Source organism: Cricetulus griseus, chromosome 5 (assembly GCF_003668045.3).
Source record: "Cricetulus griseus strain 17A/GY chromosome 5, alternate assembly CriGri-PICRH-1.0, whole genome shotgun sequence".
Classification (NCBI taxonomy): Eukaryota; Metazoa; Chordata; class Mammalia; order Rodentia; family Cricetidae; genus Cricetulus; species Cricetulus griseus.
Window position 1 is genome coordinate 160916106 of NC_048598.1, and position 26750 is coordinate 160942855.

General features: G+C 39.9%; 1 protein-coding gene across 7 annotated transcripts in view; it reads right to left on the reverse strand.

Moving 5' to 3' along the window:
* The window catches only part of Dock4 (dedicator of cytokinesis 4), a 392331-nt gene that overhangs the window by 53486 nt on the left and 312095 nt on the right, over positions 1-26750 (reverse strand). For all 7 annotated transcript variants that reach the window (XM_027419722.2, XM_027419723.2, XM_027419721.2 and 4 more), the window contains 5 exons: positions 19547-19622; positions 17514-17614; positions 17088-17146; positions 5656-5804; positions 3888-3973 (listed from right to left, as the gene is read on the reverse strand). In XM_027419722.2, coding sequence (XP_027275523.1) covers positions 3888-3973; positions 5656-5804; positions 17088-17146; positions 17514-17614; positions 19547-19622 — 471 coding nt within the window. The remainder of the gene's footprint in view (positions 1-3887; positions 3974-5655; positions 5805-17087; positions 17147-17513; positions 17615-19546; positions 19623-26750) is intronic.

Here is a 26750-nt window from a genome sequence, read left to right on the forward strand (position 1 = left end):
CTACCTCTCAGTGGAATGCATCTTCACCCAAGCAATTTTGCTGCAATGCAACTGCTACAGGAAAATCCTTGTACAGACGGTATGACGTTTTGCGTTTTCTCCCTTCACTTAACATTTGCCCACTCAATACATATTGTACTATCTGTGCACTCACTCAACGGTTTCATTCACTCTGTCATTAATCACAGAGCATTTTCTAAGTGGTTGTTACAGCAGATTGATGACGAACGCCCGTGCCACATCTCTCCTCCTACATTTTCCTCATCCTAAACACCTTGGAGCAGAGGCACTATGTCAACAGAAACAATAACAGTCATCATGATGAGGACCTGATTTGCTTTCACTCCTCGCTGCAAATTAACGCAGTACTTGGTAAAGGCTTCCCGACTGATCTTCCCCCAAACACAAAAGAACAGAAGTGTGGTGCTATCAGCATACTTCTTACCCTCTTATTTCAGTGATCAGCATTTTTTGTTTCAAATCTTTATTCTCTTGCATCTTGATTTTTTTAAAAAAGGAACAGTTTCTCTGTCTCTGTCTCTGTATCTCTCTCTCTCTTTCACTCACTCTCTCTCTCTCTCTCTCTCTCTCTCTCTCTCTCTCTCTCTGTGTGTGTGTGTGTGTGTGTGTGTGTGTGTGTGTGTGTGTGTGTGTGTGTTTCTTTATGGACAATGTAAGTATATTGTATCTGTACTTAGTTGAAAAAAAAACAGGAAAGGGGAAACTTTTTTGGCCAATGTTATTTTATCTGTGGCTATATTCCCTTCCAATTTTCTTTGCATCCCCACTTCTTTTTCTTACTAGTGTCAACCAAGTTCCCAGTGTTCTGACTTTTCCCCATGTCTGTTACATAGTATGTTTTCTTGACTGATTTTGAACTGTAATCTGGATTAAGAGTGGGTTGTTCAGAGGGCAACCACACATGGAAGGTGCGGGGCTTGACTGAACCTCCAGGAGAGGCCTCTTAGTTTGTTTAAAGGTATTTTCACTTATGACCTCTCAACAGCAACTGTTTAGAGTACAAGTGACAAACTGGTGTTGAACCAAGGTCTCACATCCTGCAAAATCGTGCAGGATACTACAGAAATTTCCCCAAGTGACAGCCCACACCTCACATACATAGAGGCTAAAAAACAAGTAACTCAGGTTAAGTAATAATTCTAAAAATACGCAGAGGCTTTATTTCTGACTGTCATTAGTTTGCAGCTTCCTGATGTAGTTGGAAATCAGAGCTACACCATTCTGTAGGAGAGGCATTGCTCTGCACACCCTGCTCCCTTCAGTGACTCAGGATCAAATGCCAGGACCATGTCTAGAGCCTCGTTCATCTGCATCCTTGGCCAGACTTACTCATTCATTTGAGAATCCTTCTGCCTTCTAGCTCACCTGGTACAACCCAAGGAGGCTATCAGCATAGAAAAGAGTCTTTCCAAATAACTTGGGTGAAACTGGAAGTTTTCTCTTGGTCTGTACCCGAGTTTTTGTGCTGGTCTCCTGGTCTGCAGTCATGCTGGGAGTATTCAGAAACCTTGTCTCATTCGTAAGGGACAGTTTCTCACACAGCTTTTCTGGATTTTGCAATGGGACTCTTCCATCAAATGGAGAGCAATTCAGTGACTTTGCTCACCATGAAGGAAATGGGGCTGGACAGTGGTAGTTTGATTTTCAACGTCTTTCTATATCATATAAGGATAGGCTGAGAAGATTGTTCTGAAATATACACTCTTCTTGAACAACCCAAACAGCAGATTTGAATATCTGAAGCATGGTGTTATAGAACTAGTCTCACCTCCAGGCACTGATGGAATATGCAATCATTGGTTAAGGTCTTTGGGATAATATGGAGTTCTGTTGGGTTGGACAGAAGCAGTGAGCATCTTCTAGGCTTTCATCTTCTCAACCAAGTTTTATACAAATTCAGAACAAACAAGAATCTGTTCCATAACAGCATGCCTTCCTAATTCATAAATGTGTGTAGCAACTCACTGTGATTACACTAACTCATTGTGATTGTTAGTGCAAAAAAGAAAAGGATTTTATTGTTTTTCACTTTCCTTTCTGGCACCAGGTAGTAATGTTATTTAATTGTCACTTTAAATTTGCTTTACTCCCAGTATGCTGACTATAAAAGCATTAAAGACAAAATATTCATAGCTTTTAAAAAATTCTATTTATTTTGGTTATATTATTTATTTATATATTGTAGTAATATGTTAAAAATCAACAAAAGAATAAAGAATAAAAATTCCCATTGAATGAATCAGGTCCCTTAAAATACCCCTAACTATAGAGGTTTAATATTTTAATTATTACTTTGATTCTAAGGTACATCTTCTGGTTCAAAGTCATATTTATATAAAATCAATCCAAATTGCAAGCTATCGGGCCCTTACTGAAGTAGATAAGAGGCATTAAAGAAAGTGAGCATGCATTTATTAATGTTACGAATTCATTATAAATAATTAATCACAAATCTCAAGGGGTTCATTCCACTGAGTGCGCTCGTGTTTAGCTCTTTGTTCTAACCAAGGACTAGTAACTGAAATGGAAGCATTTTTCTCAAAGGCAATTTATTATGTTGGATGAGGTTTTAATCAGAATTCTTGCTAAACTCCAGCTGTCATGAAAGACAGACACTTTGTGCACAAGAATGAACGAGAGCTTGGTGAATAATTAGTAAAAGTTTTGGTTTAATCGCAGTATCAAAAGAAAATGGTATTCAGGGTTTAGAATGTATTTTGTCATTCACCAGCACCATATGAAACCTCTGTAGCCCTTCCTGGATTTCCCTTTCTATATAGTTTTCCTGAAACTTCGAGAATGATTCTGAATCAGGCCAGCTAAAGACTACCCAAACTATCAATCATGGATAGCATTCTTAAAACCTGTACATTCATATCTCCACTGTTGCTAATTAACGATCTTAAAATGAACTTGAATCTTCCATTTGGTTATCAGTACCACTTAGGTGACAGTTGGACATAAATAAAAACACAGGTCTATTTTATGACGGAAATGTATCTTTTTGCACTCTTGAAGGAAATGCAAACATTTCCCAAGCTTAGTAACCTAATTTTCTACCTTAAAAGAAAAACACTTTGTAAAAACACTAGGTTTGAAAATGACTGAGAGCCACAAGATCATAAGAGAAGAAATGCCAACTGGGAAACCCCAAAACGTTCTCATGCCTCAACTCTGGCTGTTCAGACACAGTGAGTTGATACACAATACAAACAATCCATCCTGTGACTGTGATCATAGTTGGGACAATCTCAAAGGCCCTTCATAGAACTCCATTCTTTTCTTTCTATTCTCCTTGCAAATCCCAAACTCCAAACTTAATAGAAAAGATTTGCTTGGTGACCTCCTAATCAGAAGCATTCAGGAAGTATTTAATAATTTAACATTACTGAGCAAATGGCCACCATCAATGGGTTAAGGCAGGTGCTGAGCATCAGAAACAAACTAATTGTTCCAACAGCAAATCAGCCAGGGTAATGCTTTACAAAACACTGTATACAAATGTTATAATCACACCCTTTTCTTTCTCTCTCACTAATAATGCTATTGAAAATCATTATCTTGTAACAATAGTCTTGTTTTCCCTTAAAATTATCAAGCGTGAAAAGAGTGAGCTTTGTTACATATCACAGATGGCCTGTCCTAATCTGAGGTTAAAATAAGGAGACATGTCTAGTCATCAACATAATAAGATCCACTTGCTAGAATTAGGCAATTAATCCTTTATTTCACACTCCACAAAGACAAAGCTCTCCTATGAGACCCAAGCTGTCTCCGCGGTGCTCATCTACTGTGGTGCAGAACGGTTCAGGACTGACACCAGATGTCCTGAAATAGAACCAACTGCAGAGAAACCCATTACTCACATACTGTTGAAGAGCTCACGGTATGTTTCATCACCTTTGCCCTCTGACATCAGGCTATCCAATTTGTCAATTAGCTTGGCCTCCACCTGAAACACATCCAAATATTACTCTTTCTCTCACTTCCCATGCAAGATTTTTATAGGCAAACTGCAATGCATTTTTTATTTTCTTATGTCAGGGAGAGCTGCAGGACACTTTGTGAAAGTGACATTGTCAGCCATGGCTAATAGCAAGCCTCCCTTTGGAAGTCTAGGGGGCTGATTTAGATGCAGTTTGCATGACTTCATACTCCTGGCTGGCTAGCTTTCCCTGCTGCCAAAGACAGCATCTATCTGTCTGTGATCCCGACATAAATGTTAACAGCCCAATTTAAACATTTCAATTCTTTTTTAGGGACTATAAAAATTGGCAAGTCCTATTTCTTTTCTCTTTACATCACTATATCTGAGAACATCAGCAAACTAGCGTGCCCAAATACATTAATTTGAATCTCTAATGTGTTTTAATCTGTTTTCTTTCCTAAAACAGTTCGAGGTTGCACTAAATCTTTGCTGAAGTTGAGAACTCATCCTAGCCATGTACAGATGGTAGACCCACAGAAGTATTCTAAGTCAGCAGTAAGCAGCAGGAGACAGAAAGGACATATTTCCTAAAAGCTGTAGTCAAAACATTTATATTTTCAAGGATGTAAATTCTTTATAGCTTGAATATCAGGAAAGGAACAATTTTCCTTCATCTATATGAGGCAAGAGGAGAGACAAAAAAAAAAACCCTTTACCCAGAGTCAAAGTAACTCGGGCTCGGGATGGATATTTAACTTTGTCAAAGGACTGAGCCCAATTACTCCTTTAAACCAAATGTCAATCAAGAGATGAAGATAAGGGGGGGGGAGTGGGCTCCTCTACCAAGCACAGTTTGTTCCTAGCTGCTCGCTCACTCATTAGCTTTCTTGAAAATGAATGTATATACGGATACAAGTGAAATGCCCCCACTTTTGGCAACAGGAAAGATCTTTGCATGCAATCAAATTGTTATACAGTTGGCAAGCACTTTTCTGAGGTTTGAAGATGGCTTCATGTGGAGAATATGAAGGAGGGCTACACCCTGTAGGCAAGCAGGTTTGAGCAGTCACTCTGTGAATGCATGTTTCTCCTATTTCCCCCAACAGACCTGGACCAGCAAAAGCGACTGATTCTTTACAGATCTGGTTTTGCAATAAGGATGTCTATCATCCTCTAACTGGACCAGTGCTATTAGAACTTAAGCCAGCGAGAAAATAGGTTCATCCCCTTGGAATTTCCTTTGTGAGATTTTCCACTGCTTTCTCCTTCAAATTAATTTTCAATGCTCCAAGCTAAGAGCAATAAAACACACTGTGAGTCAAATGCTCAAAGCTAAGTCATTCACCAAACACAATGTGCAGACCGCTGAGAGTTCAATGGCTTAAAGAACCATTAACCTTCCGGTTCCTCTGAGCCGTGTCCAGCTGGGAGCAAACGTCCCTCTGTAAATTCTTAAATATAGACCTGGTAAGTCAAAGAAGTTTTTAGCTGAAAGGAATGAAATGGACTTTCAGGATTTCCCTGCAGGAAGGGAGCCAGAGAGATGCATCTAAGGCCACATGGTGTAGGGAGGACAGGTTCCCCTGGTTCTGGGTCCCCTGGGTCCAGTGTTTATTGCTCCACTTAGGGTTGAAGTGGGGAAATCTGAAGACACCTGAGGAGGGAAGTGAGACTCCCTGTCACTTCTGACAAGTGTCACCGCCTACCTGTTTGAAATTGCCACTCCTCCTCTGCTCCCAGTCCATCATATCATGGAAAATAGGAATCATGACATTCCGGAGATCTGGCTGGGGTATCAAGGTCACTTCTAGGAAGGGGCCAATCAGGGCAGGGATGAAATGAAGTTTGTGTTCTCCTAAATTAAGCAAAAATATTTGAGTTTCAGTATATTTAGTCTTAATAAAATTTCAAAAAGATTATTATTTTAAATTTACTGAAAACAGTTACCAGAAAATATTCAACTATAGTTATCTCCCCAGATAAGAAATAGCATACAATTACGATGACAGAAACCATAATATTTTATTACTGCACCTTCTTGTAAAAACATTAGATGCTGTATTAAAAGTGAAGCTGAAGAACAAAATTGAACTTTCCCAACATAATTAAGTGTAAGTGGTGAAAGGAAAGGCAAGACTATACAGGAGCATCTTTCACTCAAGAGTACATAAGAGTTTGGAGAGATGGTTCAGTAGCTCGGAGCACCAGAAGCCACACGGTGGCTCATAACCTGTAACTATAGCCCCAGAGGACTGTGGCCTGCTTCTGGTCTCTATGGACACCAGGTGCACAAGAGATACATAGAAAGAGAGGTAAGCAACACCCCAACCCCAACACACACACTTAGACACACAGACACACACACTCACAACACATTCTAACTCAGAAGATAGCTCTAAGGTAATCACAGCTGTTATCTCTGGGTGGTAAAACGGCAAATTATTTTTATATAAGGAAAACTTGCTTCTGTTTGTATTTTAAAGAAAAAAAATATAACACACAGCCTAAACAAAAGTCTAAATGTAACCCTCTCAAAGCCTTCAACTAGTCTCCAAAAGGACTAAAACATAACAATATTGAACTCCGAATGGTGTGCAACCAAGCACTAAGAGGTGTGGGAGCCATGACTCAGAGCAAAGATAGGCAGGCAGCGGTACAGACACAGGGGATTTTTACATGAGGTAGACTTCAAGTCCATTAGTCTATTAAATTTCACAGGGAAGTTCCTATTGATATTAAAAAAAAAGAACTACATGCCATGAATGACACATTCTTTTTCAGTATCATAGTCAAAAGCCCATGATGCTGAGGTACTCCCCTCCGCCCCCCGAGTGTCTAGAACAAGTTCAGGCTGTCAGGCTGAAGGTAGCTGGCTTCATGAAAGACATCAGTTTCCTCTTTAGGCAAAAATCACAGGAATGTTTTCTGATTTGTGCTATTGCAGGGTTCTGATTCTTTCACATGCTTAGACCATGAGCACTTTCATTATGGAGCTGAACACCTTAATCTACGTTAATATAAGCTGTAGACTTTTCCATGATACTCCCATGAGAGAACAGAGATGTTCAATATCTTTCCTATGTACACTGTGATCCACAGAGTCCATAAAACCCTTTAGGCCTCAACTTTCCTGGATAAGACACTATCTCAGTAAAATCAGAGCTCTGAGTTTTCAATTCATTATGTGATTATAAGCAAAAAAGGAGAGAAAAGTTGAAATGAGTATCTCTTTCCAGAATATGTTTTGGCAGGTAACAAATTATGAGTTTACTTGAGAGCCTGGAAATTTGGGGAGTAATAAGACAATAGAAAGTACTTTCTTTTGGTATGGATATATATTTTATATTTGTTTTATATTATGTTCAGCCATTAATATATTTTATTCAGGGGCTCAATAAATAGGAATGCCTGTATACTTTGAACAATTCATTGCTTGCAGACATAAAACATAACAGACACTGAGGCTACTGTAGAGATGCTCATCTAGTATCAAGGACCGCCAAGGATGATACAGCTCATTTGACCCAGGGAAACTGGGGAAAGCTGCTTGGACAGGTGTTATGGAATATTCATTTAATTATATAGAGATGTGTTATATTTGTTCATGCTGTGGGATATTAGTTTAACCATGGAAAGATGTGTTACATTTGCGTATGTTGCATTTGTTTAATGATGCAAAGATGTGTTGCTCTTTCACCTTTGCCTGCCTAAGGCCCCTGATTGGTTTAATAAAGAACTGAGTGGCCAATAGCTAGGCAGAGAAAGGATAGGCAGGGCTGGTGAGCAGAGAGATAAAATAGGATGAGGAATCTAGGCTGGAGGGGAGGAGAGAGAGAAGACAGGGGCCAGCCAGGGAGAAATTAGGAAAGTAAGACATACAGAATCAAGGAAAGGAAGGTAAAAAGCCCCGAGTTAAAATGTAGAGGAAGAGAAATGGGTTAAATCAAGTTAGAAAAGCTAGCTAGAAACAAGCTAAGCTAAGCCTGGCACTCATAACTAACAATAAATCTCCGTGTCATGATTTGGGAGCTGGTTGGTGGTCTAAAAGAGATACTGCTTCAGACAGGTTATTTCACTGGACTGGGGAATGAGCAGCAGCTGGCCTACCATATGAACAGAAGGGACTCCTGGAAACGGCATGGGCAGGATGCCGTCTCTGGAAGTGTGGCAGAGGTCAGGAAGAAGTTAGCAATAGTGGCCTGGGTATGTACCATGTTGGATGGGAAAGGGGGTATGACTTTTTAGCTGTGTGTGAAGGTGCTTATTATTGATTGATTTTGCAGAAACATCCCTTTGGGGGCATGGGAAAGATGTGTTATATTGGGAAAACTGATGACAGTTAGGTTATAGTAGACTTTAGTCTCAAAGCACCAGCCCTGGTAACAGGGACAGGAGGCCAGATTTGAGGGACATTCTCCTGGCCTAAATGTAAAGCATGAGTGAGAGAAAGATCTATTACTAAATGAGACCAACTTGGAGCAGGAGCAGAAACTAGTTTTAGATGGAGGAAGGATAATGACTTCTGCTTGAAGCCCCTTTGAGACATTCTCATGTGCATAATACATTACCCATTCCTAAAAGTCAGATTTAGGGCTCAGGGAACTTGCAGAATTGTGATCGATAAACAGGGACTGATGTTATCTAGTGAATTTTGGTAAAGAAACATTGCAGGTGGAGGGAAGATCTTGAATACAGAAGTATTGGACAAGAGGAGGCACCAGCTAAAGTGATTGTTGGGATATGTGAACTGCCAGAGAAGTGGAGGTGTTGGAAGAAGAGAGGGACAAGAGTACCAAATGTGGTGACTCACTAGTAATTTCAAGCCAACACTTGCAAGCGCTTGCTCGGTGGCAGGCAGGCTCTGGCTGCTTTCCAGGCATAACTCTATTAATTCGCCATGACAACTCGAGGCAGTAGGAACTGCCACCTCCAGAGAGGAAACAACAGTTTTGGGACCTTAAACAACTTACCCCAAACCACTTAACTAGTGCTCACGGCGGCTAGCATTTGGACCCGCCCATCAGGCTGGTTCTGGTTGGAAGTAGCTGTCCTATGGATGGGCCAACACAGGCTTTTTGGCTTGGCAGAAGAGTAATATGAAGGTAAACGAAGCTATGACTCAGAGGGTAGAAAGAAAACTTGAGGACGAAAGGATTGCCAGCTTATCCACTTGAAGGAGCCCGAGGGCAAGGCAAAACCAAAGACAAGACTCACTAAACTCAACTTCAAGACTTTGCAGAGAGGAACAAGCAACAGTTTTTCTTTTCACTGAGAGTACTCACACGCGCTTGCTCTCTGGCCAGCATCCTATCTTCTGGAAGTGTTCTTCATTTGTCATTCCACACAGTTAGCTATAACAACCTTCTATTCTGGCTTCAGGGCAAGCAAATATAATGTTTGTCTTGTCCAATACCAGCTCCATCTCTGAGCCATTCAAGACTTTTCTAGAAGGGCCTTTAAAAAGGAAATATGGTTTCTTCAGAAACCATTTTACTACTGAATGGAGACAATCCTTCTGAAACTAAGGTTAGCACTCAGAGTGAAGGATAGCTAAGACATTGTGAGCCTGGATTTTCTCTCTAAAAAACCCATGCCTAAAGCCAGGTCTACCAGCAGGCCTCCTAGCTATACAAGAGGCCATGAATTTTTGCATAAAAGATTAATCTGGGAGTTTGGGCTTTACTTTGCCAAACACAACCTGTAGATTTCTGATGTACCAGCTAGAGTGTGAATGTTTGCTCCCCCCAAATAGCTCATGAGCAGTATCTTGCCTGCCCACTAGAGACTGGAATCACAATAGGAGACAAGACAGTAGTATCTTGAATTGTGTCAGGATTTCCACTTATCTTGGTGGCTTCCTAGACAGAGGCCACTGGTTTGAACTATGTACTATCTTGCGGATACTTAGAAGGCTTCATATCATAGACTTTTCTAACAGTAGTAATAATGTGTTTTTGAGGCTTCTCTAATACCTGCCTCAACTATGACTAGATGCCCTTACCCTTTCATGTGTCTGGAGGGCCCTACAGGACAGAGATCCTCAAGATCTCTACTGTCAACACAAAGAATCCTGGGGTATTTGCTAGGCCCTTTCTTGGGGATCAGGAGCCCCACATGGGTCTCACATGGTATGAGAGTTGACCCCTCATCATAACTGGCAGTCATGTTGCTTCTGCCTTGAGCTTAGCTTCAGTGTCAATTAAACGGCTTAGCCAGGGCCTGGAGAGATGGTGCAGCAGATATGAGACTCGTTCTTATAAAAGATGTGTGCTCAATTCCCAGCACACATGCGATGGCTCACAGCATCCATAACTCCAGCTCCTGGGTGTCTGATGCCTCCTTCTGAAGCCTAGAGCACCAGGCACACACGTGAAACACATATATACATGCAGACAAAACATACATACACACAAATGAAATGAATAAATCTAAAAAAAATCAATGAAGTACTTTTAAAAGGTATTTTGAGAATAGAAACTCAGTCCTGGAAACAATTCGTAGGCTCCTGTCCTTATGAAAGTCCCATTTTTTTAAATCACTAAAGTCACAACACAGCCCCATCTTGTCTCACTGAGATTTTATCAATGGTATCTATTTTTCACCATCTTTATTTTGTTGTTAAATTAATTAGTTGATGTGTTTGTGCACACCATACATGGAGGTCAAATGACAATGCTCAAGAGTCTGTTCTCACTTCCACCATTTTATTCCAGGTCATTGGACTCAGGCTCTCAGGCTTGGTGGCAGGTGTCTTGCTGAGCCACCTCCCATGGTATCTTTAAATCTTATCCATACCCATAATGCATAAGGAAGGGACTTGCAACTTCTTCTGATATTCCTACCTGTATTTCTGACCCAGATAATTCATTGTCTTTCCCAAAAGACTGTTTTGTTTTCCTCAACACAGCAAGAATATCTCAAGAGAAACTTCCCTATTGATGTAAATTTGTATATTTTCCTCTAAAACAGGATAGAAATGCCTGTACTGTTTTTCCTTTTTCTTCTCTACTCTTCTGAGATGCACATTCCTGGCAGATAGCTAGCAGCTAGAGTTTGCAATTCTTTTTCTTGGTTATTTCTGTCAAGGCAGAAAGCAGAATCCGACTCAAGCATTCTTACTGTCATCTGTAAAAGTCGAAATTCACTGTTTATTCAAGGTGTCCTGGCAAGAGAGAAAACTGAGGAAATGAAGGAGACTCCCATGTGTGCATGGCTAGGGAGCTGGAGAGCCCTGATGTTTCATGTATTATGCCTGACCAAGATCCTGCCTCAGGACCAGGCTGCAGGGCACAAGGTCCAGCTACTCAAAGCTATCACACAAAAGCCATCTTACTGTCTGAGTGATTCTAATAAAGCCCTGGGCTACCTTCATACTATGTAGACATCAAATCGATGCATAACTTCTGAGTGTTTGGGGTAAGGGGAGTAATACAGAAGGAATACAACATAAGCTCAAATTTCAGCCTATCAAGATAGTTTTCTCTCATGGTGAGTTGTCAGAAGAAGACTGAGAGCCACTGTGGTGTCAATGTCATTGTGTTTTTTTTCTTCAGGTTTTAAAACAATGTATTTATTTGTTAATTTATCTTGTTGTATTGCTAGGAATTAAAGACAGGGCCTGTAGATGCTAAGCAAACATTGTGCCAACTGAGCTACAAGCTCTGGCCTAAAACCGTATCTTTGAACACAAGGCTATTTGTATAGTTTCCTTGTCTTTGTGTCTCTTATTTATTCAGTTCAGATATTGGATAGGTATTAAGTTATCTTACCCTTGTACATTCTGCAAACTTCAGTTTTAATCTTCCATGAGTCTGCCATTCATTGACCTCCATAGTGGAGATCTTCCCTCGTATACACTTACAGATTTATCACTATTTGATTGGGCATTTTTGAATCTCCTTTAGAACTATATCTACTGTTTATGGATATTTTATAACCTAACTTTCTTCTTTTTTAAAAATTTCAATGTACTCATAAGACAGAGACAAGTAAGTCAAACCTCATGTGAGCACTGTCCATCTTCCATCAAACCTCACGTGAGCACTGTCCATCTTCCATCAAACCTCACATGAGCATTGTCCATCTTCCATCAAACCTCACATCAATATTGTTCAGCTTCCATCACAACTGGAATCATCACTAACTTGTTTTCTAAGATCCTGTGTAACATTTTTTCTCTAGAGGATTTTAAAGCAAGCCAGAGATATATCATTCTTCTACTGTACTAAGAAGACAGCATCATTAGTGGACATGACACTTGCCTTTATTATGGTAACACATTCAAACATTACTTTCTTAAATTCATTACAAATACAACCAACATTCAAACTTCCCTGTGATCCTGAAGCATGCATTTATAGCTTCCATTTTGGCTACAATTCAAGCAAGGTCCACAGACTACATTCTATAGCTGTATCTTTCCTTAGAAAGCAGCCACACTTAGGTCTTGACTATACAGGAAGGTGTCAGGGTACCTTTATTGCTGAAAACACACTATGGCATGTGCAAACTCAGTCATGTCCCCAAACACTGAAAAAACCCAATCCCTGCAGAATCAGCAAAGGAAAATTTGAAGACATGCATAGCAGCAATGATTTTACTTCACTTAAATGATTCCTGTAAACGGGAGGGTTTGTTTATGTCCTACACCTCGCTGTCAGCCACATGGTCTCATTTTGAGGTATCTGGGATACCTGATACTTGGGCTGCAGGAGTTTTATACTTATGTATAGGGAGCAGCCAGCTAGGTAAGTATTGATTGGTCTACAGTGGTTATTGGATGCTTTGTTTGCAAATGTGGAACATAGAGCACACTATGTTTAGTAAGAATATGAAGTCACCTAAAAATAGAAAGTGAAAACTTTGCAGCAAAATGAAGGTCACACATGCAGCCAGCTGGCAAGGATAACCTCACAGACCATCGTATTCTTCCAAGGGCATATGTAAGTGAACAAAATTTGGATGGTAATTTATAACTTTCCTCCTCTGTTGACAGAATAACATTTTATTGCTTTCATTTAGGAAACAAAAATATTGAGGAATAACACATTTAGGAATAGGTGATCGCTTATCACCAGTTGGTCCTTATTCTTCAAAATTAAGTTATCAAAACCACAAAGGGATGTCACTGCACACCCATTAGATGGTAGGAATTGGAACCTTTGTGCTCTGTTGATGGTGATACGAAACAGGACAAAACTATGTAAACAGTATGTCAGCTCCTCAAAAATGAAAAACACAATTAGGACAAGATCTGGCAATTTCACTTCTGAGATCTACCCACAATGGGGAATGTTCTTCTGTGTATATGTAGGGTGGCTGGTCCTAACTAGGCCAAGAAAGCTCATGTTACATACCCATGAGAAAAAGAAAACGCAGGCCCTCAAGAGGCCCCTGGACGCCATGTTCACAGAAGCATAACTAGTAATAGCTCAAGGTGGGAGCAGTCCACCTATCTACAGACAGAGGTCTGGAGAAGGACAATGTAGCACACCAGCAATAGCAGAATGTTACTGAGCCTCCAGAGGGAAGGAAGCTCTGATTCCTACACATGACACTCAAGGTCATTCTCCTAAAAGCAGCAAGTCAGTGGCAGGAAGACAAAGGCTGAACTATCTTCGTGTGCGTGTGTTGTAGTGACTGTAGGAAACTCACATAGTTGACACCAGAGGTTGAGTGGGTGATGGAAGTTTTTGCTTAATGGTTATGTTTTTTACTAGCCTAAAAAGAGTTAGTTTTGATTAATGTACTTTTCAAACAAATTTTTTTTGCCTCCTCCCACTTCCTTCCTTCCCCTCCCTCAGTTTTCCAAGACAGTGGAGGTTAAGGTTGACTGATAATGTGAACATACTTATTATTCAACACTGAGAAATAATTAAGGCTGCAAATTTTACAAGTATTTTACCACAATTAGAAATACCTACAAATATATATTAGATTTTAATTAAGTCATAAGGACACTGCAGTGAATGGGCCACAAGTATCAGAGACAGCAGCCCCAACTCCAGTGTCAGAGCCTGATCCTGCTTTGGGGGAACCACCGCTTTCTGTGCCTTGTTTGCTTGCTGGGTCCACAGACAACAAAGCCTGGTTTATTCCCTTGTTCCCAGTCAGACTCCCCCATTCCTGGAGCTGAAGCAGAAATTGGCAAAGCCATTTAGTTGCTCTAAGTAAGGTGATAGTGACCCCTTTATGTCCCTGCTTGCTCAAACATTCCAGAACAGAAAGGCTAAAAGAAGAGAAATCTGAATTCATTGTGGCCTTAATATACACTAAAGTACCCAAATATCTACATAGTTAACCAAGAAAAAGCTTCAACATTGTCTATGTAAATGCTACTAAAAAGCACACTTAATACTATAAATTGTATTTTATAAACACACAACTGAATGTCTACTTGTCTGTCCTGTACCAGGAAGGAGGACATGGTGACACTTACCTATAATCGAAACACTCAGGCTGCTGAGGTGGGACAATTGTGATCCCAGGGCAGCCTGAGTTACAGAGTGAGACTTTCCTAAACACACGCATGCACGCACACATGCACACACAAAGCAGAGCCAAACCAAAACCCAAATAAGAATGTGGTGATTCATCTTGATTGTTATCTGGATTAAACTGAGAGATGCCTAAGGCATGACTGATAAAGCACACCTCTGGGAACATCTTTTTCTAGCAATAACTAACAGTGAAAACTGTTGTGGGAGTGAGCAGCATCATCCCTTAGGTCAAAGACATCCCTGTGTTAATTAGCTTGGTCTCCCTCCTTTGCTGTCCTCTTCCAGAAGACTATCTCTAGCATAATCTAGCTCTGTTAGGACATATTCATTATTCTCAACATACAAATCCCCATTATTATGCGATGGAGAGGGTTGCAGGGAGAAGGGTAGGGTAGCTCAGGCATACCCTCTTTTCTGTGGCTTCCACGAGGTGAGCAGTAAGATGTTCTCTCTCACCTTAGTTCTGAAATAGTGACTCTAGCCAGTGCTGGAGGGCATCCTCTGAAATCAGTGCTAAAACGTGTTCTCCTGGAAGTTATTTCTGCCAGGTATTTGTTAGACATGAAATTTAAGCTTTTCTAAAGTTGAAATATTGCTCACACATACAACTAGGAATATAACGACTGGATCTGCAATATTAGGTTTATGTTAAAGCAGCTTGATCACAAAGTTACAGGTGCCCTTGAAATCAAAACCCCCTCAGTCTCCCAGCAAAATGGAAACACCTTTAGCATTCATGCAATGTTTTGGTAAAAAGTCAAGACTTCCCTGTAGGAAAATGATATAGAAAAGAATGGATGACGTGAAAATTTCCATTCCATACTTGAGCTACATACATCACAATGGGGATTTGTGTGTTGAGAACAATGACTGCTTCCTATAACAGACCTAGAATATGGTAGAGACAGTCTTCTTCAGGGCTGGGACAGCAAAGGAAGGAGACCTGCTTAAAGCAGCATTTTTCTGTCTTTGGTCAAGTTTTTAAGACACATCTGGAAAACTCAGCTTGCTATCCTCCGGCCCAGAAATTTCAGGGTCTTTAGGGGAGACAGAGAATTTGCATTTCTTACAAGGTTCCAGGTAAGGCAGACACTACTTGGAATTCTACTTTCAATCCCATTGTTCTAATGAATGTCATTATGGGATGTATGTACTGTATAGATTTCCTAAGATTTCTCAATTTCTGAAGAAAACAGAAGTAATTCAACATCCACCTGGGAGAGGGAGAACTACTTTTGCTTTGTCATAAAGATTAAAACAGAGCAGCTGATGAAATACACTTGTCTTATTAAGGAGACTAAGACACCTGAGCCTAAATAGATGGGTGAAGTCATGTACACAGCAATGTTCAGAGGAAACCACGCTGCCCACTACTCTAGTAACCCAACTACATCTGATGTGATTTCCAAATAGGTTCTGGGAAGTACCCTACCAGCCACTATGCTTGGGAAAGCATATCAGTACAGCACTCAGTAGGAAATGCAATGCTAAGTTAATGCCACGTGCAGCCAAGATGCCACAAAGCTCAGCAGAAGGGCTTTAGTGAAAACAAGACTGACTCAGCCAAGCATGGACACTAAAATGACGACTCTCCAGCTGACATTTCGTGCTGTTTTTCAGCTGGATGTAGAGACAGATCATGATTTATTCTAGCTGGCCTTTCATCATTGGGTCTTATTTTTCAGATGCTAACTCATTTTATTTTTCTGATACCACAGCAAGCATTTATGAATAACAATTCTCCAAATTGCAGTGCACATTTGAGGGACATATGAATTCTGGGCAAAAATCATTTTGGACAAGAAAATGCTGCTATTTCTAAGTTGTGCTTCGATGAAGTCAAAAAAGAAGGAACTCCCAGATCATTACACAGTCAAATGTCAATCACTTGAATAAATTGCAAAGGATTTAAATGCAGTAACAGTTAATGATACAAAAATCTTTCAAAAGTAATATGCCAAATTAAATGTTATATATCTCTAGAAAGAGATCCTATGCCAATGAAATTTAGAACAGTTTATTCCCCAAATACTATTCTTTTTGTGCAGGCAGATCTATGCCATCAGTTTGCTGGGAGAGTATGCTTTCGGCACCATGGAGGATTAACACAATTGGATCTCTTCGCAACTGTGGATGCTTTCAAAGGCCTTTAGTGAGACTCCTTATGATGCAGGTCAATGTAGGTAAGGAGTTTTAGATGACGATGGTTAGGGTAGTCTTTCACAAACTTTAATCCAAATTTATGATGAGTCATAGTTCCTTTCAGAGTTCTAAAAGTTTTGTGTTGTTATAGTTCCAAGTTCTAAAGAGTTAGTTCATCACTAGAGAATGTTCAAGGAGTTTAACATTGTGATGCCAGAACTCAGAACTTTTCATTAATAAGGAGAGACACAAAGGCACTGTGATGTTCTTCAACTAGACACAATTGTAAAGACTTAACCTTGCTCAGTGCCACAGTGTCAGTTTCTGGAGACAGCATTTTGTGTGTGAGAGGGAATTTCACCCACAAGTGCTGAAAATCTCTATTGATTTACATATTTGCTTTTACATGCTGTCATGGGTGAACCGCTCTTCTATGTATACGTAGAACTCAGGAGATAAGCAGTACCATGGAGGGGACTTCACTTTCCATCACTTACCTAGGTTTTGCCACATGCTAAAAATTTCACAACCCATGGTGACCCGCATATCACCATACCTGTAATAAAAAAAAATAAAATAAAACGGATGTAATTTCCAGAACAAAGTACTTGTGTTTCTTTAGTATACAATGTATCCTTCTGAATTAAGGGCAAGATATTTGAATAATAGACATTTGATGAATATATCTTGGAGACCCTAAATAAGATAATCACATAAAATCATAACTTTTGGTTTCGATAATTTCGAATCCTGAAAACCCACCAAGGAAAAGTATTAATAAGTTAAAAAATGCTGAATTTCCCTGAAAACCCTGCTCTAACGATTGCTTCACTCCTTGTCAGTTCCAGCTATGGGCATTCTGATCCATGAGTGATCGGAACTAAACATCTTTTGAAGGTCATGCTTCCCTCATTGGTACTTACTTTTCTAGCACCTTCTTCTTTTTGGAAGGTGTGAACATCTCCAGTTGCAGACATAACTGATTTATAAAAATGACAGCAAGGTAAAAGTAGGAATCCCAGATCTAAAAGAAGAACACGATATTTAAATATTATTGTGGTAGAGAATCATCACATATGAGTTGCTGCAATATCTGACATTTGCTTCAGAAGCAGGAAAAGAATGGGAGTGAAGCTGGAGTAGACTCTGTTCCAGTCCCTGCTGGCTATGAATGCATGGTCTGTGTGCAGTCATTATGCCACTGTTGCTGCTGTTATGTAATACACAATTGACATTTTCTACAATGAAGTAATGACATTAAAGAAATACTCTCTCTTTAGATAGTCCTTAAAGTTGGAGCCCTGGAGGAATGAGCTCTCTGGTGTAGCTAAAGGATAGACACTTCATTTTACAGATAACTCTGAGCGTCTCCACATAGCCTTGGATACTTTATTCCTGTGTGGATTGATTTTTGGAGCTTCTTTTGATGAAAAACTTTTAAAAACTGCATTTGTATCTCTGGAAATGCTAATTGCTTTAAATTCACATTGTATTTTAAAATTCCCTACCCAGACAAATTTTGAATCATAAATTTTCCTATGCCAAATAAAGAATCAGAAAGACATTAGAATAAAATTTCCAGAAATAAACAGCAAAAGCCATGTAGGACATATGGAATAAAACTGTCTTCAGTGATGTCATGTCAAATGAAAGCTAACTAACTATAAGAAATAGGACAAAGGATATCTGTCATATGTATAGAGCTCTCACAAATAAAACAGGGAAATGAAAGAAACCCCCAAAGGGAAAAAACCCACTAAAAACATTTTAAAAGGAGTGTTGAATAACCATGGCACTGGAGTTAAAGGCCACCTGACAGGGGTGCTGGGAATTAAACTTGGTTAAGAGCGGCAAGCACTCTTAACAATAGCAATCTCTCTAGCTCCCTCCACTAATATTTGAGGAAATATAGACACATGGCAATTTTAATTTTGTTCGAATGTACATTTAAAGGAAAATTTACAAGGAGAAAGTGGTGAAAGAAAATAAATACCAAGAATCAGATGGCTGAAAATGTAGTTTTTTTTTTTTCTTTTCAAATAGTGAATAACAATGGGAAGACAAAGGTGTTTGAAAAGCTACGATGACATGTCACCCTGTGTCCTGGATATAATGTATTGACTTCCCATAGTCAAGCTTCTACTGTTCTTTAGATGTTTTGGTTTTTATGTTTATTTGATCAATCCCAGGTTTACTTCATGCATGCCAGGCAAGAGCACTTCACATTTTTATTGCATTTGCGCTTTCTGTATTTTCTAGTTGTCAATGAGTTTTTACTAAATGTTTAATGTTAAACATGTTATTTAAAAAACAAACAGGAAACAAAGATAATAAAACAGAACCAATGTTGAGAAACGAAGCCACAGTAGGCACTTTGGTCTACACACTGTCATTTGCTGTTTAAAAAAAAAAAAAAGGCCGTGTGTGTGTGTGTGTGTGTGTGTGTGTGTGTGTGTGTGTGTGTGTGTGTGTGTGTGTAGGTAATCTAGAACAGTGGACATGCAGGAATATCACCACTCAAATTACTGAGGGATCAAGATCCCTGTCTGAAAGAATCATACTAAGGTTTCATAGTTTTTATGAATACATTCCAAAAATTCAAAGCTAGGAAAGTGTTAATTTTGCAATTTGTTTCTTTATAAACTCTAAAATAAGACTTTAAAATGACTTAAAAACCTGTATTAAATCCTCTTTATTCTACACTGGAACCACACAAAAAGTACAATAATTAGAATTTATGGTAACAGGTATTGAAGACAATCTCCTAAGCACAGTGATTGTCATAGGGCTGATAAGCATTACAGAAAGTCTAACATGTTTGCAAATATAAAAGAAAGCACTCTAACATGACACACAGTTAGAACTAATGTTCTCCTAAACACAAATGAAGTACCTCTCTGAAAACACAGTGCAGATCTTACAGCCTAAGCCAGGGAGTCATGAACTGGATACTGACCTTATAATCAAAATTCTCATTTAAGAAGTTCTTTCGGAGTGCATCTGAGAGGTACAGGACTGTTGTAATGATAACACTAGTGATAAAAAAAAAATAAGCACACAGTTGAGCTGAAATTTCATATTATTGAAAATCAGTTAGTAGATAAGAATAAAATGCATCTGAAAGAAAATGTTCTCCAGTAAGAAAGGGGATTAAAAAATAAAAAAACACAGAAAAAATTAAAATCTATTAGTCAGTTTCTTCATAAAATGATACCCAGGAAGATTTACAAACTCAAATAATTCAGACATAAATATACTTCTATATTGATGCTTTATGACACTTTAAAATTAATTTCCAAACAGTCAAATCCTTAATGTAAACATAACATTCTGTATTTGATTATCATGAATGACAGAGAGCCTAAAGATGTAATGGACCAATAAGGTGACAGAATGATTGATTGTTCCTTTGTTAGCCGCCTTCGCTCTGTTCTTCCCCATGTAAGGTGTTAGAGGGCACAGAAGGACTATGGAAGGCATAGTCACACAGGAGGCCAGACCAGCTAACTAAGGAGACAATTCCTGTCAAAGTGTCTACAACTCCTGTAGAACAGAGAGTCACAGCAACTCCAAGGAAGAGGCATTTCCCTCAGGTAGATTATGGGGATAGCCCCGTGTTCTTAGCTAAGCATGCCACACCTAGAATAAATACAGCTATATTTATCTTGCTTGAGACATTAAGAAGGAAGGATTTACTGAGTATTCATGCGTATTTCTAAATAGAGTTCTGTAGTTCATTCCAAATCTACTCATTTGATAGCTAGCAGGGTATAAATATTCAAATTTAAAAGTGTTTGTAATTTGTTTATTAAATGTTGAAACGTGCTACCACTTTAGCTGTTATGAGCACTGGGGTACAAATGGTTAATTTCTTAAACTGCTTGGTCTTTTCTTAGATGAATACGAAATGCTGCATTAGGATGTGATGAGGCCCCAGCTCTCATCATGGGAGTCGGAACTGAAGAGGTAAAGGGCAAAGTAAGATAAAATACCCACCAGCTTCACTCTGTGGTTATGCTACTGGAAAAATACAGATCCGAAGAATACTTATTATTATTAACTAGAATAATATCTATGGTCTCTGGAGGATATAATGGTTCATTACTGCTCTTACCCGGGAAACTCACTATGCATCTTGCTTGCCAGGCATGGAAACATTACCAAGGCCAAGGGTTAGATGGTTGAATGTGGACATTCAAGGTAAAGAAAAGCAAACCACCATTTCATGAGCACCCAAGGGGCCCTGTTTACAAGTACACACATTTTTGCACAAGTCATGGTACCTTTCAAAGAGTTTGTTACCAAAGTTAAGTATAAGATAAACCTGTAAAAGAGAATTGCTTTGTTTTCATCAGCTCCCCATGGCAGACAGACATAAGCCAATTCCACACTAGAGAGGATGTACCTCAGATGATGGTGTGGTTGCTTGCATAGATCATCCCCAAAACAATGATAATAAATGAAGAAATCATTGAGGTTCCCCAAAGATTTTACCCCATGAATGCAAACCTTTATTCTCAGAAGAGGAAATGCTACCAGGTTAAGACATGACTCTTCATCTATTGTGTAGATCACTGGGATTCTAGGGTTAATGAGGGAAGTTTTGGAGGCCCAAAGATGCAGTTGGGGGCAGAATGTGTGCTTAGTATTCACAAGGGCCTAGGGAGTCAGTCAGTCAGTCAGTCAGTCAGTCAGTCAAATGGGTAAACAAATGAACTGTAAAAATCCTGCCAGCCAAAATAAGTAAATATGTACTCTGTGTGTGCACACATCCATCTCTCTGTGTGTGTGCAGGGGTCAGAGTCAGATATCAGCTGTTTTTAATCTATCATTCTCATCCTTATTCCCTTGAGAAAAAGTCCCTCCCCCAACTTAAAGATTGCTGATTTTTAGCTAGGCTGCTGGCTAGCAAGTTTCAGCCATTCTTTTATCTCTGTCTTCTTCACAATAGGATCTACATTCACCCACATCTTTTATGGGAGTCTAGAAACATGACATCAGGCCCATATGGCAGTGTAGCAAGTACTATTTTTCAATGAGTCATCTCCCTGCCTAAACCTTTTTTATTCTTAAAAGATAAGCACAGGGGCTGAAGAAATGGCTCAGAGGTTAAGAACACTGGCTGCTTTTCCAGAGGTCCTGAGTTCAATTTCCAGCAACCAAATGGTGGCTCACAACTATCTATAATGAGACCTGGTGTCTTCTTCTGGCATGCAGGCATATATTTAGGCAAGGCACTGTATACATAATCAAGTAATAAATCTTAAAAAACAAAACAAACCCTCCCACCAAAAACAACAGCAAAAAAGATAAGCACAAACTCTGCTTGATGTTCAACAGAAAAATGCATAGTCCTTCTACCCCTGTTCATCACATAGAAATCCACCTTTAGGCCCTTGAGCCTAGCTTGGATTATTACTTGGAAGCAAGAACCTCTACTATTAATGAAGTTTAGCATATTTGATATTTTTACAATTGGGCCTATGGCCATGGAAAGAGGCTCACTAACTCAAATTTCCAGTTGAGAAAAGCAATTCCACAGAATAGAACAATTACTGAATTGTTTAACTGCTAAGTGTGATAGTTTGAATGTAACTGACCCCCATAATCTCAAAGGGAATGGCACTTTTAGGAGGTGTGGCTTTGTTGGAATGAGTATGGCCTTGCTGGAGGAAGTGTGTCACTGTGGGGGCAGGCTTTGGGGTTTCCTATGCTCAGGATACTACCCAGTGTGTTGGTGACTTCCTCTTGCTTGCAAGATGTAGGACTCTCAACTCCAGCACCACATTTGCCTACATGCTGCCATGCTCCTAGCCATGACGATAATGGACTGAACCTATATGCAAGCCACCTCAATTAAATGTTTTCCTTTATAAGAGTTGCCATGGTCATGGCGTCTCTTCACAGCAATAAAAACCGTAACTAAGACAGAAGTTGGTACCAGGGACTAACGGAATTGTGATGGGCTTGACTATGTGTTTGGGGGAATTTGGACTTTGGTACTTTGGGTTATGAAAGGAGTGGAATGCTTTTTAAATGGGCCATACTAGTAGGAGCATGGAAGAAGACAGAGGTGCTAAGAGTTATTTGGATGCTTGGGGGGCTCAGTCAAGAAGTTTCAGAGGAGAAGAATTTTAGTTTGTGCATAGAGATCATTCTTGTGTTATTACGGTGAAGAAAGTGACTGCTTTTTGCCTTTGTCTGAAGAGTTTGCCTGTGGCTAAAATGAAGAGTTTTGGATTAATTCTATTGACAGAAGAAATATAAAAACAGCCTAGTATAGACTGCTTTCTGTGGCTATTAGTGGTGAATATAATGAAGATTCATGATGACAGGGAGCAAGCTGAGCAGGGTAAATTACAAAAAGTAAATTTTGAGGAGAAAATGAGCACCAGTTGGTGGAATGGAGCTGAATCCTGTGTTCAAGGAGACAAATGGATTAAGAAATGAAATAAAGGGAGTGGTGACCCCAGGGAAAGATCCCACCCAGCTAGACTTCCAACATAATGGGTGGTGTATGCTTTTAATGCCAGCAATTCAGAGGCAGGCAGATATCACCCAGCTAAGTTTCCAATTTGTGAAAAGGAATTTAAGAAAAGCTTCGACCTTAGTGTGGTGGGGGCACTCCTTTAATCCCAGCACTGGGAAGGCAAAAGCTGAGTTTGAGGCCAGCCTGGTTTAAAGATCACGTTCAAGGACAGCCAAGCCTAGGCAGCAAAGGGAAACAGAACGCTGGTGAAAATAAATTAAACAAGGGGCCATGTTCCAGCCCCATTAAGCAGCAGAACTTGGCAACTTCAGCCACGTGGTTCTGGCTTTAGAGTTAAGGATAGAAGAAAGGGGCTATAGAAGTTGCCTTTATGCCTAAGGACAGCCTCTGAGGCCAGGCATGTGTCAGGGTGTCTCTGGGTGAAGTACTAGTAGAGAGGCCATTGCATGAAGTTGTGAAGTTGAGGCCTGGATTGCCTTGGAGAACCCAAGATGTTGAAGATGCCACAGCCATGAGATACCTACTGAGGAGAGCTGCTAACAGGGAGTGGAACTAGCTCAAGAGAAAAAAGTGTGATGCAGTCAACAAAGCTGAAAGGAGCTGGGGATCTGAAAAGTGTTTCCATGCAGAGTTTAAAGTTTACCAAGGTGTTTTTCGCCTTGCTTTGGTCCAGTATTTCCTTGCTAGGCTTCCTTCCCTACATTTTGGAATGGTAATATAAATCCTGTGCCATTATACATGGGAAGTATGTGATCTGTGTTTTGATTTTGATTTTGATTTTATTTGGAATTACAGTTAATGGATTGCATGACTCTCAGAAGAGATTTTGAACTTTAAAGCATTGTTGAAACTGATAGACTATGGGGACTTTTGAAATTGAACTTGCATTAGGATATTGTTATTTTACAAGCTTATGGGGAGCAGAATCTGATAGTTTAATGTAATTGGTACCTATAATCTCATACGGAGTGGCACCATTAGGAGGTGTGGCCTTGCTGGAGTAGGTATGGCCTTGCTGGAGGAAGTATGTCACTGTGGAGGTGGGCTTTGAGTTTTCCAATCTTAGGATACTGCCCAGTGAGTTAGTGGACTTCCTGTTGCCTGCAAGATGTGAGAATCTCAGTTCGAGCACCATGTCTGCCTTCATGCTACCATGTTCCACCATGATGATAATGGACTGAACCTCTGAAACTGTAAGCAGCTTCAATTAAATGTTTTCCTTTTATAAGAATTGTCATGGTCATGGTGTCTCTTCACAGCAATAAAAACCTTAACTAAGACACTGAGTCATAAACACATAATATTCATGGCTGCATGAATCTGCTGCATGCAGTGATAATTAACAGGGCACCTCTATATCTTGGTACTACAACCATTGACATGTTAAAATCACAGACAGCTGGGCTTCCCGCTGGAGATTGTAATGTGCAGAGGACACCTGGGTTTGCAGAGCTTCCAGGGTATTTTTGGTACACCTGGACTAGAGAGCCACCATTCTAGACCAGCACCATGCTTCCCATACTTCAGAGGGTACCTGGTAACCTAATTAACATTCAGACAATGAGTCAGGCAGCCTGGTGTAGTTCTGGGAAGTCTGTATCTCTAATAAGCTCCAAGTGATGGTGATACTCTTGTCTGCAAAATATCTTTGAAGAGCAAGGTTCTATGGCAGTGGTTCTCAACCTTCCCCAAACTATGACCCTTTTATACAGTTCTCCAAGTTTTGGTAACTCCCAGACATAAAATTATTTCATTACTCCTTCATATTGCTACTCTTATAATGTAAATATCTGATATGCAAGATACCTGATATTCAACTACAGAAGGAATTGTAACTCATAGGTTGAGAACCACTGCTCCAGAGAATCCAGAGTCAGAAAAGCATCCGAACAAGTTCTGCTACTTCAGACTCCTGACTGGGATTTGAACAGTGTTAAGGTCTGCATGCAGTGCAGCATGGAGTCTTGTTGCTAGACTGATAATCTTGGCTCCTTATCTGAGCTGCCTGTTCTCCTGTTACAGAGGCACAGGATACAGTCTTTTCAGTGAGTCTGGAAAATTCTAAAGGCTGAGAAAAATGTCACAATACCATATTAGAACTATGAAATAAGGACCAAGATATGATCACTTGCTCACAGGGTCTAACTTCATTAACTGCTTAATTTAATATTAATGCAGTTTTTATTAAATTAAAAACAATAGGTTACTTTCTTAGTTAGTTTTTTTTTTTTTTCCCGAGACAGGGTTTCCCTGTGGCTTTGGAGGCTGTCCTGGAACTAGCTCTTGTAGACCACGCTGGTCTCAAACTCACAGAGATCCACCTGCCTTTGCCTCCCGAGTGCTGGGATTAAAGGCGTGTGCCACCACCGCCTGGCTCTTAGTTAGTTTTTATTGCTGTGAAGAGACACTAAAACCATAGCAACTTTCATAAAAGGGAGCATTTAATTTGGTGGCTTACATTTTCAGAGATTTAGTCCATTATCATCATGGCTTGACATGGTGACCTGCAGGCAGACATGGTGTTGGAGACAGAGATAAGAGTCCTGCATTTTGACTTTCAGGCAACAGGAAGTGGTCTGAGTGTCTTACTGAGCAAAGCTTGAGCAAAGGAGACCTCAAAGCCCACCCCCACAGTGACACACAATTCATCTGACAAGGCCACATCTACTCTGACAAAGCCACTACTCCTAATAATGCCACTCCCTATGAGTTTATGGGTGCCAATAGCACAGTTTAAATGTATTGGCACCCTTGTAAGAATTCCCAAACAAGTTCAAAAGCTGCTAAGTAGAATTTTTTCCTCAGTGAAGGTATCTAATATGGCATACCGATCTGTTTAGTGTATTTAATATGACAAAGAGTAGGAACTCAAAGCAGGACTTCTCAAGGCTAGAAGGCTCCTAGAAAGACTACTTTATATGCTTGCCATTTATGCTTCCTAGCTCATCACAGGGACTTGAACTCACCATAGCTTCCCAAAACAAAGTCCACAAGCTAGCTAGAGGAATTCATATCTCATTGTTCTATTGTGCTGAATACTTGGAGTTGGAGGAATTTCTTCACTTGTTCCTGTTATTTAAAGCCACATGGCTCTTCTGGCTTCATTCTTTTCTTCAGTTTCAGAACACAGGACTATTTCTGATCTCAAATGCTCTCACCTCAATAGGTGAGAAAAGTTTGCAATTTGCTACCAAAATGGCCAGATTACAAACTTCCACAGACAATGTGGGCAGAGGATTGCTCTGACAATGACAATCCCCATGGGCACAGAACGATGAAATCTAATCCAGAAAGAAGAACTGGGGCACAGGGAAATCAATTTATGGCTTTGGGTGTTCCAGCTGTTCTCTCATTCTGCGATTAAGAATTTCTTCAATCAACTCTCGTCCCTAGTTTCTTGTTTTCTCACTCCATAGAAAGCTCATCTCCTAAGACTGGGATCTGCTCAAGCAATCACACACAGACTAAGAGAAATACCCTGTAGACTCTGCAGTGTAAGAAACTTGACTATCAATAACATGGATTTCTTTCTTTCTCCCTTTTCCCCGCTTTTTTGAGGTAGGGTCCCACTAAGTAGTCCTGGCTGTTCTGGAATTCACTATGACTTGTCTTGAACTCATAGACATCTGACTACCTCTGTCTCCCAAGTGCTGGAATAAAAGGTGTTCAC